The sequence below is a fragment of the Opisthorchis viverrini genome (genome assembly GCF_000715545.1).
Source record: "Opisthorchis viverrini unplaced genomic scaffold opera_v5_93, whole genome shotgun sequence".
NCBI lineage: Eukaryota > Metazoa > Platyhelminthes > Trematoda > Opisthorchiida > Opisthorchiidae > Opisthorchis > Opisthorchis viverrini.
Window position 1 is genome coordinate 1,540,350 of NW_008751750.1, and position 14,500 is coordinate 1,554,849.

The 14,500-nt window shown below is 43.6% G+C and overlaps 2 protein-coding genes across 2 annotated transcripts in view; one reads left to right on the plus strand and one right to left on the minus strand.

Moving 5' to 3' along the window:
* Positions 1-1,358, minus strand: part of T265_05183 (hypothetical protein) — a gene marked incomplete at both ends in the record, with an annotated part of 93,953 nt that extends 92,595 nt beyond the window's left edge. The window contains 2 exons of the mRNA XM_009170115.1: positions 681-874; positions 966-1,358. Of these exons, the coding sequence (XP_009168379.1) occupies positions 681-874; positions 966-1,328 (557 nt within the window). The remainder of the gene's footprint in view (positions 1-680; positions 875-965) is intronic.
* The window catches only part of T265_05182 (hypothetical protein), a gene marked incomplete at both ends in the record, with an annotated part of 82,969 nt that extends 69,506 nt beyond the window's left edge, over positions 1-13,463 (plus strand). The window contains one exon of the mRNA XM_009170114.1: positions 13,286-13,463. Within this exon, the coding sequence (XP_009168378.1) occupies positions 13,286-13,463 (178 nt within the window). The remainder of the gene's footprint in view (positions 1-13,285) is intronic.
* Positions 13,464-14,500: the final 1,037 nt, after the last annotated feature.

Below are 14,500 nucleotides of genomic sequence, written 5' to 3' on the forward strand. Positions count from 1 at the left end.
AAATTTTTTTATATGGGTTAACGATGGGTTTACGACCTGGTGCTGACCTATCTTAAGCACTCTGAGGCGCTTACACCCCCCAGTGCTCAGTCAATCTGGGAAGAAACTGCCAGCATGAGCGCCGCTGAAATCTATAGACCGCCACTTCTTACAGTGTCTCCAGCCAAGAGTAGGAGGTCTCAGGGACTTCATCCTGGGTGAGGGACAACACAATAGGTACCTTAACACTTCGTATTCTCTTTCCTATCTTTCTCCCAAGTTATACGTAGTCCACCTCGCGGTGGTTTGCGCTATTCTGAAGGGGACAGGGGCAGTGTTTTGGCATCTTCAGTACCTGGCCGAGTAACCGTAGCTAATTTCTACTCGTTTGTCAATGATTCACCAATGTACGGTGTTGAAAATAAGAAGGAATAGGAACTATTGTTGCAGAATAAAAGTTACAGCACTCGGTCGATTCGGCTTGAAAGATTCATGCGTTTAGCAATTACGCTAGGCGGTTGCACGCCACCGGAATATTCTGTACAACTTCTTACATTCATCACCAGTTAGAATATTCACGTAAAACACTTTGGGAATTTCGTTCAGCCGCATCACTTAAAGGTTCTCCCAGCAAAATTTCAAACGAGTGAATCTTGCATAGACTGGTGAATCCATCACTAAACGACTGATTCGAAACTCACTGACATGAGATGGGTTCTTGAGTGTCAATCTTTTCTATGCCAACAGGGTGTGCCAAATGAGTCTTCCCTTCAATTCTAGCCAGTACCATGGCCGACTTTTTCTGTAGATTGTACAGGTCACGTTTGATGTACTCGCTCAAAGACTCGGGCCAATCCTCACGATTTTTCTCATTCAGAATAATGGGTGAAAGTACCTAAATCAGAGTAGATAACTCATGAAGTTAGAAGAAGGGTAAATAGAAAAAGGAGATGGTGAAATGTCGAATTACTGGTACTTGTACTTACAGTATTTACAAATGCAATAAAGTGATGCAACGGGGATTTATCCATATCACCATAGGACAGCAGTGTGTTCAACGTAGACCAGTCAGTGTTCTTCTCAATGACGCCTCGTTCTTTTTTGATGAAATAGTACGCCTTGAACTTGAAAACTTCCGGAAACTTTGTGTGAATTTCAAATACACCGGTCGGGTGAAGAACAACAAACAAGTGTGTGAGATCCGATTGCTCGAAGAAATCCAACAACTTTTCGGCTTGTTTCGAATCATCCAGGAATTTTTTTATTTTGTCATATTTCACATCGGTAATTAGTTGGATATAGCTGAATACGAATCTGAGACGAAGATCTTCTATGTCCTCAACAGACATTTTGACTTAGTTGTAAGCGACCAACATCAGTCACAGGCCGAGCTGAACAATTAGTCTGTCAGTGATTTGAAATCACTTTGCTCCTCAATAACTCATCCTCGTCGATCGATACTTATCTTAGCATGGCACACCGCACAAGTAGACTATGTAGTGAACCTGGGCATGCTTTTTTGTCTGTGAATGGCGTTTAAGATACACTTAAAAATGCCGAAGGTATGCCGTCATTCGCTAGACCTTATTAACAAAAGCCAAGCTTAGACTAACCTGAATCAGGTTGGGAAGAATGCGAAGTGGGGAAATATGTCAAATGAAAGTTTAGGTGACAAATTGACTCCGTTGCCGGTCGTTAGCGACCAATTGCATAGATTCGAAACCGGCTGAAGGAACTAAAACCTAAAGGGTAGCGATGATCTCTTAAACAGCAGGAACAATCATTTCAAATGCAGGGAAACAATCATGCTAACCGCGCTGTTCAAGCTATTCGGGCAACTTGACGGAGGCCAAACATGTATGCTCCACGTCTCCACTTTTCCGATACGGGTAGATGCCTCCTACCTATATGGGCACACATTTCGTGTTGTTGTTTGCCTGGACTGGATGTACATGCACGTCTTGGCTTTCCGTCCCACTGACTTCCCCAATCTTATATGAGCGTCTTGTATGTGGTACGCTTGGAAGTTGAACCTCATTATGGTGTTTTGTTTTGAATGGTGAGAATCAGTTGGTGAACCATCCTTGTGAGCCTCGTGATTGGTTTTCCTTCATTTGAAATGATCATTCTTGCTGTTTAAGAGATTGTCGCTACTCTTGACGTTTTACATCCTTCAGGTGGTGGATTAGAAAGGCAGCTAAAAGAATGTCATGAGTGACTATTGAATTCAACTTGACATCTTGATAATTCCCCATTCATATGCTTACTTCACCCGAATACTTTTGCTCATCTGTACCTGACATTCACCCCGCTGCTCCCGTTCGATACTGGGACACTGTGTGTGCGCGCACCCTGATCCGATTCACCCATGTGTGCTCGTTTCCCCGTTTGCTGAGCTTGCCCTGACTTGCTCTGTCGTGATTTCTGTGAGCGCACCGTTAATTAGAATGACGAGAGTCTCCTCGGGACGATCAAAGCCAGCATTCAGCTCGCCATGGTTTGGTGTGCGGACCTTAACAATGCACTCTCCCGGTTGGTGACAGACTTGTGCACTTGCTGATGCCAAGAACGTGGACAGCTGAGTTTTGTCGAATAACTTTGCTTACCTTTGTGTAAGTAGGGTCGTAAACTTGTGAACGCAATTCTTCCTTTTTGATTGTCAAACTCAGAGTTCCGTGTCGGGAACCACAACAATGATTTTCAAGATATGTGGACCGGGGCTTCGATTCCTCAAAAGAAACCACATGCAATTTATGCTGCCTACCGGTTGAGGGAATTTTCTTCCAGTGACGTGTTTTCTTCAGAGAACTTCTCATTGTATTTGTTTTCGGGATATTTGTAAAAAAGTATCAGCATGAAGACCAGCAACCAATTTGGAAGCATCTATGTATGATATATACGACAGTGAAGCATCAGTGTTGAACACCGATGGCATGCTGTCGATGGTGATGATGATGATGATGATGTATGATATAATCAGGATCATCGAATAACTAGTTCTTGGTCTGATCCACTGTCCCATGTAAGCCTCCATTAATGAGGCCCTGTCAGCGGAACCACCACAATATTAGGAATCGGTAAAAGAAAATCATGCTCATTCTGACCGGTGTCATTGGAGGGTGGGCAGACCCAGTTGAACGCAGCAGTAAGTGTATGCTCTGCTGCTGATCTCAGGAATCTGCATGATCTACAGAAGTTAAATCTTTCCTGACTGCTGATACCTGCCTTTATAGAACGGGAATTAGAACAGGTGAACGTAGCTAGAAGCATCGGCACTGTCTTTGAACACCGATTCATGCTGTCGATGGTGATGATGATGATGATGATGTATGATATAATCAGGATCATCGAATAACTAGTTCTTGGTCTGATCCACTGTCCCATGTAAGCCTCCATTAATGAGGCCCTGTCAGCGGAACCACCACAATATTAGGAATCGGTAAAAGAAAATCATGCTCATTCTGACCGGTGTCATTGGAGGGTGGGCAGACCCAGTTGAACGCAGCAGTAAGTGTATGCTCTGCTGCTGATCTCAGGAATCTGCATGATCTACAGAAGTTAAATCTTTCCTGACTGCTGATACCTGCCTTTATAGAACGGGAATTAGAACAGGTGAACGTAGCTAGAAGCATCGGCACTGTCTTTCCCGTTGGTAGCGACACCGACTGACAGCTATCCCACAGCATTGGATATTTTTCAGCAACTTAAAAGCGTGAAACTTCGCCCCAATATTGAACCTCGTGTATACCTCTTGTTCACTTATATCCCCAGCTCTGGAAAGCCCGTTCGGGGATATAGAGTTGGCGAGTGGATGTTCTGCCCATTGACAGATGCCGACAAGTAGCAGCCTTCAATGGAAATCCGGTTATGGCTTTTCGTCGTATCCCGTATCCCTGAGGAGTCCTAGGTATTTCCCAAGCTTTGAGATCATCCGCATAAAGGTGCAGGGCACGGGGATAATTGGTGAATACCCAGAAGAGTCAAATACCACACAATGTCAAATGCCTCACTGAAGATAGTGTTCACAGCCTGCGCGTCATCCACTACCTACATGTCGAGCAACACGTCCGCAGTGTATAACCTGCTGGCTGCCAAACAAAATTTTGAGGTGCTTGTATTCTTGCCGCGTCTACAAACTTCTGCGAACCTATCACTTTTTCAGATTACCTACCACGGACGTCAAACTGACAAGTCGAGAGCCGACAGGCCGTCGCTTATCGTATTCTTTGATTCAGTGCATTTCAGCTACCCATGGGAAGATTTATCAACTTTATACATAGCTCTTCCTTAAATCCTTATCACAGCAATATGCAAAGCCGCCTTAATGAATTTGACATCATAACCTGACTGACGCTTAATAATTCGGTTAACAATGACACTACTATCTTTGGTAATGTTGACTCTGTCACTGGCTCTTACGGGGCTACCAGAAAAAGTGAAACGAGCGCAAAACTGTCAAGACCCTCTGCAAACACAGTTTAGCGTAGTTCCAAGCAAAGGGATGGTAGATGAAGCTCAACTGTTAGCCTTAAGCTTACCAGGAAGGTTCATTATACCACTTGCAACGAATAAGTTAAATAGGTGTCAACGAACTTCCAGCAGTTCGACATTTCAACGGAAATCCATCTGAACGAGCAAGAGCTAGGTTTCATGCGGCAATACAGACGAAAACTAATGGAAAAATGACGTAGTTATTAGACGCATGCGGTATCCGGAGGATATTTTGATCACTACAAACTACGAGGATCTGGCGGAGATAAATCCCCCGACAAAATTGCAGTATTATCCATGCTTTTTACGATTATTCTACTCCCCTCTCAGAGGACTGAATGACTTTTGGCCGGCAGGTAACATATCATGCTAAGAACTTATTCCAGTTATTCTGGTCACCTGAAGGGAAGGCGCAAAGCTGAAGTGACAGAACTATGGAATCCCCCAGAGATACCTTTTCACCGACTGAGATTTCGATGGCCATTTTGTATCAAGCTCTTCAAAAATCAGTTCTCTGCACTTTGTTTGGGTACACGGATAACACCTCAGCCTACACCTCACCATTCCCGCTTCTAGGCAACAACAAACTTGAGTTTGCAGCCATCAGCATTCACACCTTTGCATATTCGTTTCCATGTACTACGGAATCCCAGTTGAGTGAAGATCAACCTAACCAGTCCAGCAACTTCAAGAAACGAAAAAACGGCTCTAGATGATGTACGGCTGTTTTTCCAGACATGGATGACCTTTTCATTGCAGATGTATTTTGCTTGATAGGAGAAACTATGACCATTGATGTGTTTTGGTCTCCGAAGTTATGGGACAGATATTTGTTTTTATAGACTACGAGATAATGTTTATGCAAACTAAGCTGCGGTACATAGTAAATGCGTCTTTGTCAGTGTGCGTCGCAGATAACGTTTGATACTCAGAAAGCTGTTAGCCTAACCAGTTTATTGAGTGTCATTTCACCCTTTTTCCGGTCAAACACAGAATTCTCAGGCAATTCCATCAGCTTTCACAACTGCCAACTCCTGATAGCGGTTATTTCACTTTCATGAGGGAACTGTATAAATGGACCTTTCTTGCGCAACATCAAATAATATTATATTTCCAGTAAATATAGACGGCTACTTCTCCTTTTCATGTGTGCCTTGATCGATACGCGACTATATCCCAGATGGTCCGCATCTGTGAAGTACATGCTCAGCTAAACATTGCTTAAAAATTGTCTTATACTTGAAGGCTCTACCTTTCTGATAGAATAGCACTTTAGCCTAAGAGAAGAATATTGTTTATCGACAAAAAACTTATTTGCACATAAGTTTGATTTTTACAGGAGACTCAAATGAATCTTTCGTTTATGATATTCTATGATATTGTTTGTCCTTCATCCTGAGTGTCTTGAAGTGAGACGGATGAAAAACACTTGTTGCGGTACTGCAGAACGGAATTTCACTGCTGTGTAACCTTATGAAGGCCGGATGTTAGGAAGGTGATTAGTAGGGAAATATGTACTTGGGACATTGAGCAACGAACTATTCAGTGTTGCCGCACAACAGGACTGTGGCAGACAGTGGATGCGGCAACAGGAACCATGGTACTGGATCTGACATATGTCAATTCACGTAAAATATAAATACAAATGTACGCTCAGCAAAAACAATCACAATGTGGTGGACATTTCCTGGTTCCCTCAACCAACTTCACTCAGTGTGGCGGTTTGCACTTTGAAACCGAAGACAGAGGTTAATATACCCTTGAGGGTATCCAGCCCTTAAGGGCTGTTAGACAATCAGGGGAAAACAATCGAATAGTTATGAATGAACATAAGTGTAACGACAGACGCAAGGGATTACAGACGGACTGTGGTCATACGGCACCACAAAAGGCCATCACACTTCGAGATTTGTGCAAACTGCGCTACAACTAGATATAAGCGGAACCGGGTTTGTAAATTTGTAGTATACGATGTCCGCCAGTTCGATGGATTTATATGTGAGTATTGGTGATGTAAGGCTTTGTTTAATGAATTTTCCTCCTGTTTTCAATCTACAGAAATCTTCGTGAACATCTGCCTTCGGAGAATCACCATCCTCTGTTTCTTCCACCGATTATATGCAGAAGGAAAAGACTTTTGGCTGATTTGATTGGGAATGACCTTGATCACGTGGTCCATAAGGTCAACTCAGTGTTGTGGATAATAAGCAAACACAGACCTGCGCGCGCAAATGTATACATATGACAAGCTTACTAGGACAACATAAGACCGCACAGACGTAATCTCAGATGGGGTCCGATTCTTGTCACGGTATCAAGAACTCAAGTGCCGGTGAAAAGGGGAAAGACTTTCGCTGCGAAATCGTTTATTAGCAAACATGAACTAGGCGGTTACAAGCCTTTAGACACGAAAGTAAACATCTCATCTTCAGTTCTTGAAAAGTAAACATTCTCTTGAGGTTTCCTGGACGTTCATTGACCATTAAATAATGGTAAACAAACAGTGCAAAGTGGTTCCATAATTTCCGTAGTAACCTTTAACTTCCATAGGATCTCGGGTGGACCTTGGTCATAGACGTACTTCGTCAGTAGTATACACCGTTACACCAATATATTTGGATATCCTGATGTCGGGATGTGCCTTAATTTACAAAGCACACACTGATGAAAAATCGAGGCATCTTTTGGCTTCTCAGTAACTAGCCTACCAAGCAACGCGTGATCATAAACATTTATAGAATTTTGCAACATCACCTCATCAATTTCTCCCGCGGTTTACAAATACGGAGTGCTTTGATGTCTTATTGGATGACTTCATAATACACGCTGCGGGACAACACATTAAAATTCTAGTCACAGATACCGAGGTTGATTGTCTTGACTGTTTGGCGAGTTTTCCACCAGGAATCAACTGAAAGGCATTACTTGCCCGAAAGCCCCTACTGGATACATCGGTTAAGATCAAAAAGATATTTATGCACCTCAAGAGATGACATTTCAACATACAAAATCGCGATGGAAGCAACAAGTTAGCATATATTCGATGGGGCAGTAGGAATACAGTTTAAAAGGAGTAACTCAAATGCAAAGGCTTGATGAGTGTGCATAATGCATTGAGTTAGGATTAACAAGATATCATGGCATGCAGAGAATCATGGAATTCCGTTACGCTGTGATACGTAAAAAAGGTTGAGATTTCCCAATAACGAACTTGGTGGAGAAAGCTCTGACCGTTTTATAATATTTTCTGGGTAGAACTATTACAACGGTCAAGCGATCAAAGGTGACTAACATACACGCGGAGGTCTCAGTACCCTAACTATAAGGCAGTGGTCGAGCTCCAAAATGCCATTGACTATCACAGGGTGACCGGACTGGATAACAATCTATATTCGCTTTATGCGAAACCGATGAAACGGTGTGGACGGCATAAGCTTTCACCTAAACCATGAATTCTTACAGTGTTCTAGAGAAGTGAATTGAGGTCATGTTCATGTTGGCAAACAGCAAAATTCTTTTGAGTTTACTGTACAAGAAAACGAGAACTCAAGTTCTGAAACAGCAGGCGCAAGATGAAAAAACTTAAAGCAAGTAGGGAAGCGAAAAATTAAAATGCAATAGAACAATCCGAAAGATTAGGATGGTCCGCGTAAAAAATCCGAGAACTAGGTTTGTAAGCGCCACTGGGACAACCGGTCGTTACACTGCACAAGCACAGTTTTCACGCTACACTTTAACAAGGACCGCGGCCTGTGGAAAACCCAAAGGGCAGGAATGACTCTTGGTCCCGCAGAGCCCAATTCCGTTATTTGTATCGATTTGGGAAAAGACAGGTTCGTGTGCCCAGAAAGTCAATCACATCAACGCTGGTTTCTTGTGTTTTCATAAATTTTTTTTGTGGAATCAGCTGATATTAACATGTGGCTCACGTCTTCTTGATATCTACAATTTCTAATGCTTTCCCAGCGTTGTCTCCCGAAATGCTGAACAGTGACTGACTTCACATCAGACGGAAAAAAATTATTCCCATCATGTCTGCTCAAGACCGTCGACAGTCATTTTTTGTACTGTGAGACAGCAGGTTGCCATGAATTAAAGTGAATACAATGGTTTCTCATTCTTGATCGAGGTCACCAGTGCGTCAGATTCGTGAGATTCACAATTCTGAGTGTTTTCCAACGAGAAGAAAACAGGTTTGCAGTTTCTGTTTAGTAGCTTTGAGCAGGGCGAAATCCAGCAATACAGTAAAAGTACTTTCCATGGGCGCAAGCTATTCAGCATCGATGTATCGTGTACAGAAAACCCATCGGAAGCCAAATATTTAAGGACATTGAATCTAACTTGACCTCATGATAATTCCCCCTATTCATTTGCTTACTTCGCCTATGGACTTCTGACTCTCCACTTATTTTGCTTATCTGTATCCACCACTCGCCTTGCCGCAAAGACTGACCTTTCCGATACCTGTGTATTGTCATGCTTCTGTGTGATTGTGCGCAGCTGGCCTACTTACCCATGCGCGTTCGTGTTCCATTTGCTGAGCCTGCCTTGACTTGTTTTCTCATAAGTGCCGCGTGACCGCACCGTCAATGAGGATCACGAGACCGTCGTCGGGAGGGACGACCGCAACCCACACTACTGAGCCAACATTCCGTTCGCCATCATACCGTGTACGGAAGTTGACACTGCACTGTGCCGGTCAGTAGCAGACTTGTGCACTTGATGACGCTACGAACGTGGGCAGTTGAGGTCTGTTGTTTAAATCTGCTTACCCTTGTATAGATAGCAACGTAGAATTCCAAAACCAACTCTTCCCTTTGCTATTCGGGATTGTCGGACCTACGCGTCACTCAAAGTTTCCGTATCGGGAACTCCAACAAAGAACCTCTACAATATTCTAACGATTACGGTCAATAACAACTGAGTTAAAAAAACTAATAACTGGCCAAGCATTAGCTGGTAAAACTGAGCACCGCAAATGTGAGGTAACTAGTACCGCAATGCAGTCATCTTGCGCTATAAAGACCACCCTTGATACAGCCACTGAATTTCAGTTCTTTATGTCCGTTGTTTGTTGACGGGTCTAATCCATGGAGGGGGGTAGAAAGCTCGTAAGACAAACAGGAATTGCACGCTCAGTATGATCTCATAGGAAAAAACTGCAACCACCAACCATGCTTATGGTGGTCCGAAGAAATTCTACTTAAGCTTAGAGAGTAGAAGGCGATTCCATTGTGCTGATGGGAGCTATAAGCTCAGAGTGCTTGCATAAGGCACTTCTTAACCCAGTGCCCACAGAGCACTGCATTAGCTAGTTTGTTTAGAGCCTTCTGTCTGCTCAAGAGAACCTCTCAGGCATATGAACCAATCCCAATTGGAGTGCTTACCTCCGCCTGCATTCGGCCAGAGGAGGATTACCACCGACCGATATATTACTCACGCACCAGAGGTGAATGGCTATCTCGGGTACAGGTGCCATGGCTGGGAACCGCAATAGCCACGAGAACGATAAGAAGATAGTATGAGCAAATGTATTGAATTCTGTATATCACAGTGACCGGATCCTTGCTCCTCAGGAAGAACTTTGTTTGCGTTTGCAAAACGGCGGAATGGAAGCGATATCCAGAGCTTGCGGCTTATCTCAATTAGCGTATAACACATGAAGAGACTGCGAGTGAAGACCTTAAGTAAGGCAGATGCACGGACTACCTCATATCTAGTGAATTATCAGGGGTGTACGAAGATAGCCTCTAGAGCAGTTAGCCCAGGAAGCCTGTTGTTGACTTGCCACTGGAATGGGGGCCACACTTGAACCTCGGACTTACCCACACGCTACAGATATATAAAGTGCATTTTCTGTCACCTATGCTACAGTATGTTTGGTATTCAGTGCTCCGTGGAATAAGCTGGAAGCCTTTCACATAGTAGGGATTCACTCCCACTGCTCGAAGGCACTTTATCAGACGTAGACGCAGAAAAGTATACCGGATTTGAATGTGATGTACACACTTGGATGGAACACAAAGTGTTTTATATACTAGTTACCGGAAGTAAGCCATCATCACGCATTCCGGCTCATGGGTTCAGGGTGTCTGGACAAACTCACATACTGCACTGATTCTTGCACACAACGCTCGAACTGATGACCGCACACTGCAGCATTTGAGTATCTCATATGAAGCACATTCATGACACTGTTTGTATTCTTGGGTGAATATAAGTCCGGAACCACACACGGACATGAGTTAATAGTCACCACTGTATTTTCAGCCTCCTCGAAGGGGCCAACACCAGGTAATCATTCTGTGAGGACATCAAGTAGAAGGAGCAAAAGCAAATGGACAGTTCGTTTAATTATCGGGTCAGCGTTGCTGATGGGAAATGAACTGCGAGACAACAATAATAGGAATAATAAAATGGAATTAATATGACCCATACAAACATTAGCAGGCAAACATACCAGGCAAACTGCCCTGGTATGTTCAGTATGAATTTGGAGCCAGCCCTTTCACACTATAGGCCGACACCGATTAGGTCAACTTTTAGCTGCTGACCAGGTGAACTTTGACGTTTTGTTGGGCTTCACAGTCGGCTGGCGAACGTCACACGAGCAGACATCGATAGTGCGCGGTTTGATGGATGCTTTCTCGAAATCCACTCTACTCAACACAGTTTATAAAGAGGAGCTGATACTTCCAATTTGATTGGTCGTCTCAGGGTTGTTCCGTGGGTAATTCTGATCGGTCTGTTTGGAATTTGTTCTGCATCGTAAGTTCATTCTATTGCTTCTGGTTGCTTAGCTGAATATCCTTAGCCCATTGGTTTAGCCTTGGGTTTCCACCTTTACCTCACCGTTGATTTTTCAGCTGAACAGTCACTTTACCAACTTTCATTTATTGATGTGGTTCGTTCATTCATTGTTTCTGTTGCACTGTGTCCAGACCTTATGGCCACTCATCGACTCATATGACCTATCCGGTTCACACACTTTATTTGTTGTTTTGTTTTGCCCCTCAAGACTATTGGTTCTTATTCGGGTTGGATGTATACCTCACTTGTCAAGACTTCATTATCTAAGCTTTTCTGCTACTTCCTGTTGTATTTTCTTTTCGCCTTTGTTTATACTTTTGAGCTTGGGAATTTCAGCGTTCTTTCTGTTCGAGATTTCGGTAGATTTGGTCATTCTCATTGCGCTTGCCAATGCATCCCTCAGTTGAGCACCACGTGCCTACTAACCAACGTTCTTCCCCTGAGATAGGGAGTGAACTTGTTTCCAGTTGTACTCATGTTTTCGCTGGCTCCGTGCAACAGGATTGGTTCTACCTTTCAGAGACAAGTTGATGATGCATGGCTTGTTTCACTCAAAGCCTCGGCAGGAGTATAATTAAAATAAAAATCCAAACTGAAAGGAGCCAGTTTTTTGCGTTTTGAATTCCGAAACCACAAATGACTCACAATCTAACATAGAACTAAACAAGGCAAGAAGCACCTGACCTCCAAAGGTTTGATGAACACAGCGAACTACCAACACCAGAATCTCCTACACTGCACATGAGGACCTTCTGTCTTCCAATGAAAGGATGCACCAGAATGGGTAAGCGGACGGCCAAAACCTAATGACAAAGCCATTATTACGACGTAGGTATTTTCAGAGAGATCCCACTTGCTAGTATTTCAGTACCGAGCAGTACTGAGCAGAGTCTAGACCATGTTTATATTGAAACAGGTATGCCACCCGCTAGTTGGGAATAAACTCTTTGTCTATTATTATCCTAAAGTGTTGATTTTCTGATCCTGCTTAAGCTTGACACGTGCTCCCAAAAGATACAAAAACCTCTAATAGCTTCTCCTCTGTCCTCAATGTTCACTGAATTTTACTTGTGCCAATTTGGACATGACCCCATCTGATTTGGACGATACCCACTATTTGTGGGTGGCTTGTCCGTTTCCACTGAATCCTGCGTACCGAAAAATCTCAATGGTCATGTTTTCTTCTGACTGTACTATTATGACCCTTCTTGAATGCATACCACCCTAACCTTATATTATTAAGGTTTGTGTCGCTGTAGATATTAGTCCACGTCCTGGTAAAAGTGCGCCTGTCATGTTCACGTTCTCGGGGTTCAACTGTTTGATATACAAGATCAAGACATCTGCTCCAGCTTATCTGGCCGGGTCTGTACCTGTAGTCCGCGGTTCTTGTTCAGTTGAAAGGCGCAGGCGACAAAAATGGGTGGCGGTGCCATCTAGGTTCTCAGGGTAGTTTAATTGCCAGCACGAGGACTTCCATGGAAAAGCGTCTGAAAATGTCCTAAACTGAGTGGGACATTGAGTGCGAACAACCTTCGGACAAAGTTTATTCCACTCATCAGCTACCAGAAATATGAACCATTGCTGCCTAATAAACGTGTGCTCTTTGGACACGAAAATTTTATTATGTCCCCACAGTTAAATAGTTTGATCAACGGCAAAGAACATGTTGACAATGTTGATTCCTTTCTTCTACCCTCTATATTATGTTGACAAATTCCTTTCTTCTACCCTCTATATTGTACAACGCGATTCCTCCTTTGTGTTATTTTGGTCTGTGCCTATACCACCCTTGTCTTGTTGTACCTGAACATAAACCGTTCTTTGACCTTGTCATCGGACGTGTCGTTTAAGTTCACACGTGGTTTCGCTAGCTTGTAAACACGTGGCTCCGAGTCGGCGTGGACTTTGAGACCCATTAGGAATTAGCAGTTCCTAAACCGGTGTATGGAAGCCCACGATTTGAGGTTTGTAAAGCTTTATCATTTTATTATTGTACTTATAGTACCGCATTTGTAGATAAACCTCCATTTGAAAGAATTGGCTTTTGGGGTTTTGCGCGTAACTCGATGTGGTTCAACGGATTGCTGGAATTAATCTATAGTACTCAAATCAGGAAATCAAATCTCAAGTACCCGATGGATCTCAGACGTTCAGCCCAATTGGAATCTGGAACTTTGTAAACAATATGCCCAGAACAAGAAGCGGCAAGTCATTCGAAAATGTGTCGAACCCAGAACTTGCTAATGTTATGAACGATATTTCCGATAACGTTGTTGATCGTGACATTTGCATTTCTCAACCTCCTTTATTTTGTCAACATTCTCCCCCTAAGCCTAGCGTAGCTGGTAGTATAAGGTCCAGCAGGCACGTGGGTAGACAGAGAAGTAGGTTAGAGAATGAGATACTGGAAGATGAGCTTGCAATAGAAATGAAGGAGCTGGAGATTAGAAGGCGTAAGTTAGCCTCCCGTAAGCAGATGCTGTTGTCGTGTGACTCCTCTGATGATGAAAACTCGATATGTGGTGACTGTGAACTTGGGTTTCCATCCAGTGAACCGAAGGCCGGGAAATTCGTAGCGAAGTTCTATTCAGAGGAAACGGAACGCACGAATTTATCTACTAATCGGCCTAGAAAAGGTGACGCGGCCGGGACTCGAACCGCGGCGCACGAGATGGACGCCAGACGTGCTGACCACTACACCACAACGCCAGGATTCAACCTGCCGAAAATAGAAATAGATAAGTTCAGCGGGAATCCGATAGAATTCTGGAAGTTTATGAAAGCGTTTGAAATGAGCGTAGCTGATCGGCTGTTTGACGACAGCAATAAATTGATGTACCTTCTCCATTATTGCTGTGGGGACGCCAAGGAGGCCATTGAACACTGCGTGTTCCTCCCTGGAAAGACAGGCTATCAAAGAGCCATGGATATCCTAAAGACGCAGTTCGGAAGGCCACACGACATTGCACAGTCGTTCATGAACGAGCTTCTGACTGGAGGGCCCATTGCTCCCGGAGACGTCGATGCCTTACGAAGGCTGATAAGGAAAATGGTAAACTGTGATCTCGCATTAAGACAGATGCATTACATGGCCGATTTGAACTGCTCAACCAATCTCAAGCGTATAGTGGAACGTCTACCTTGGCGTTTGCAAGAAAAGTGGGCTGAGGCGGCAGACGACATACTGCGTTCGGGATCAGAGCCGGAGTTTGATCAT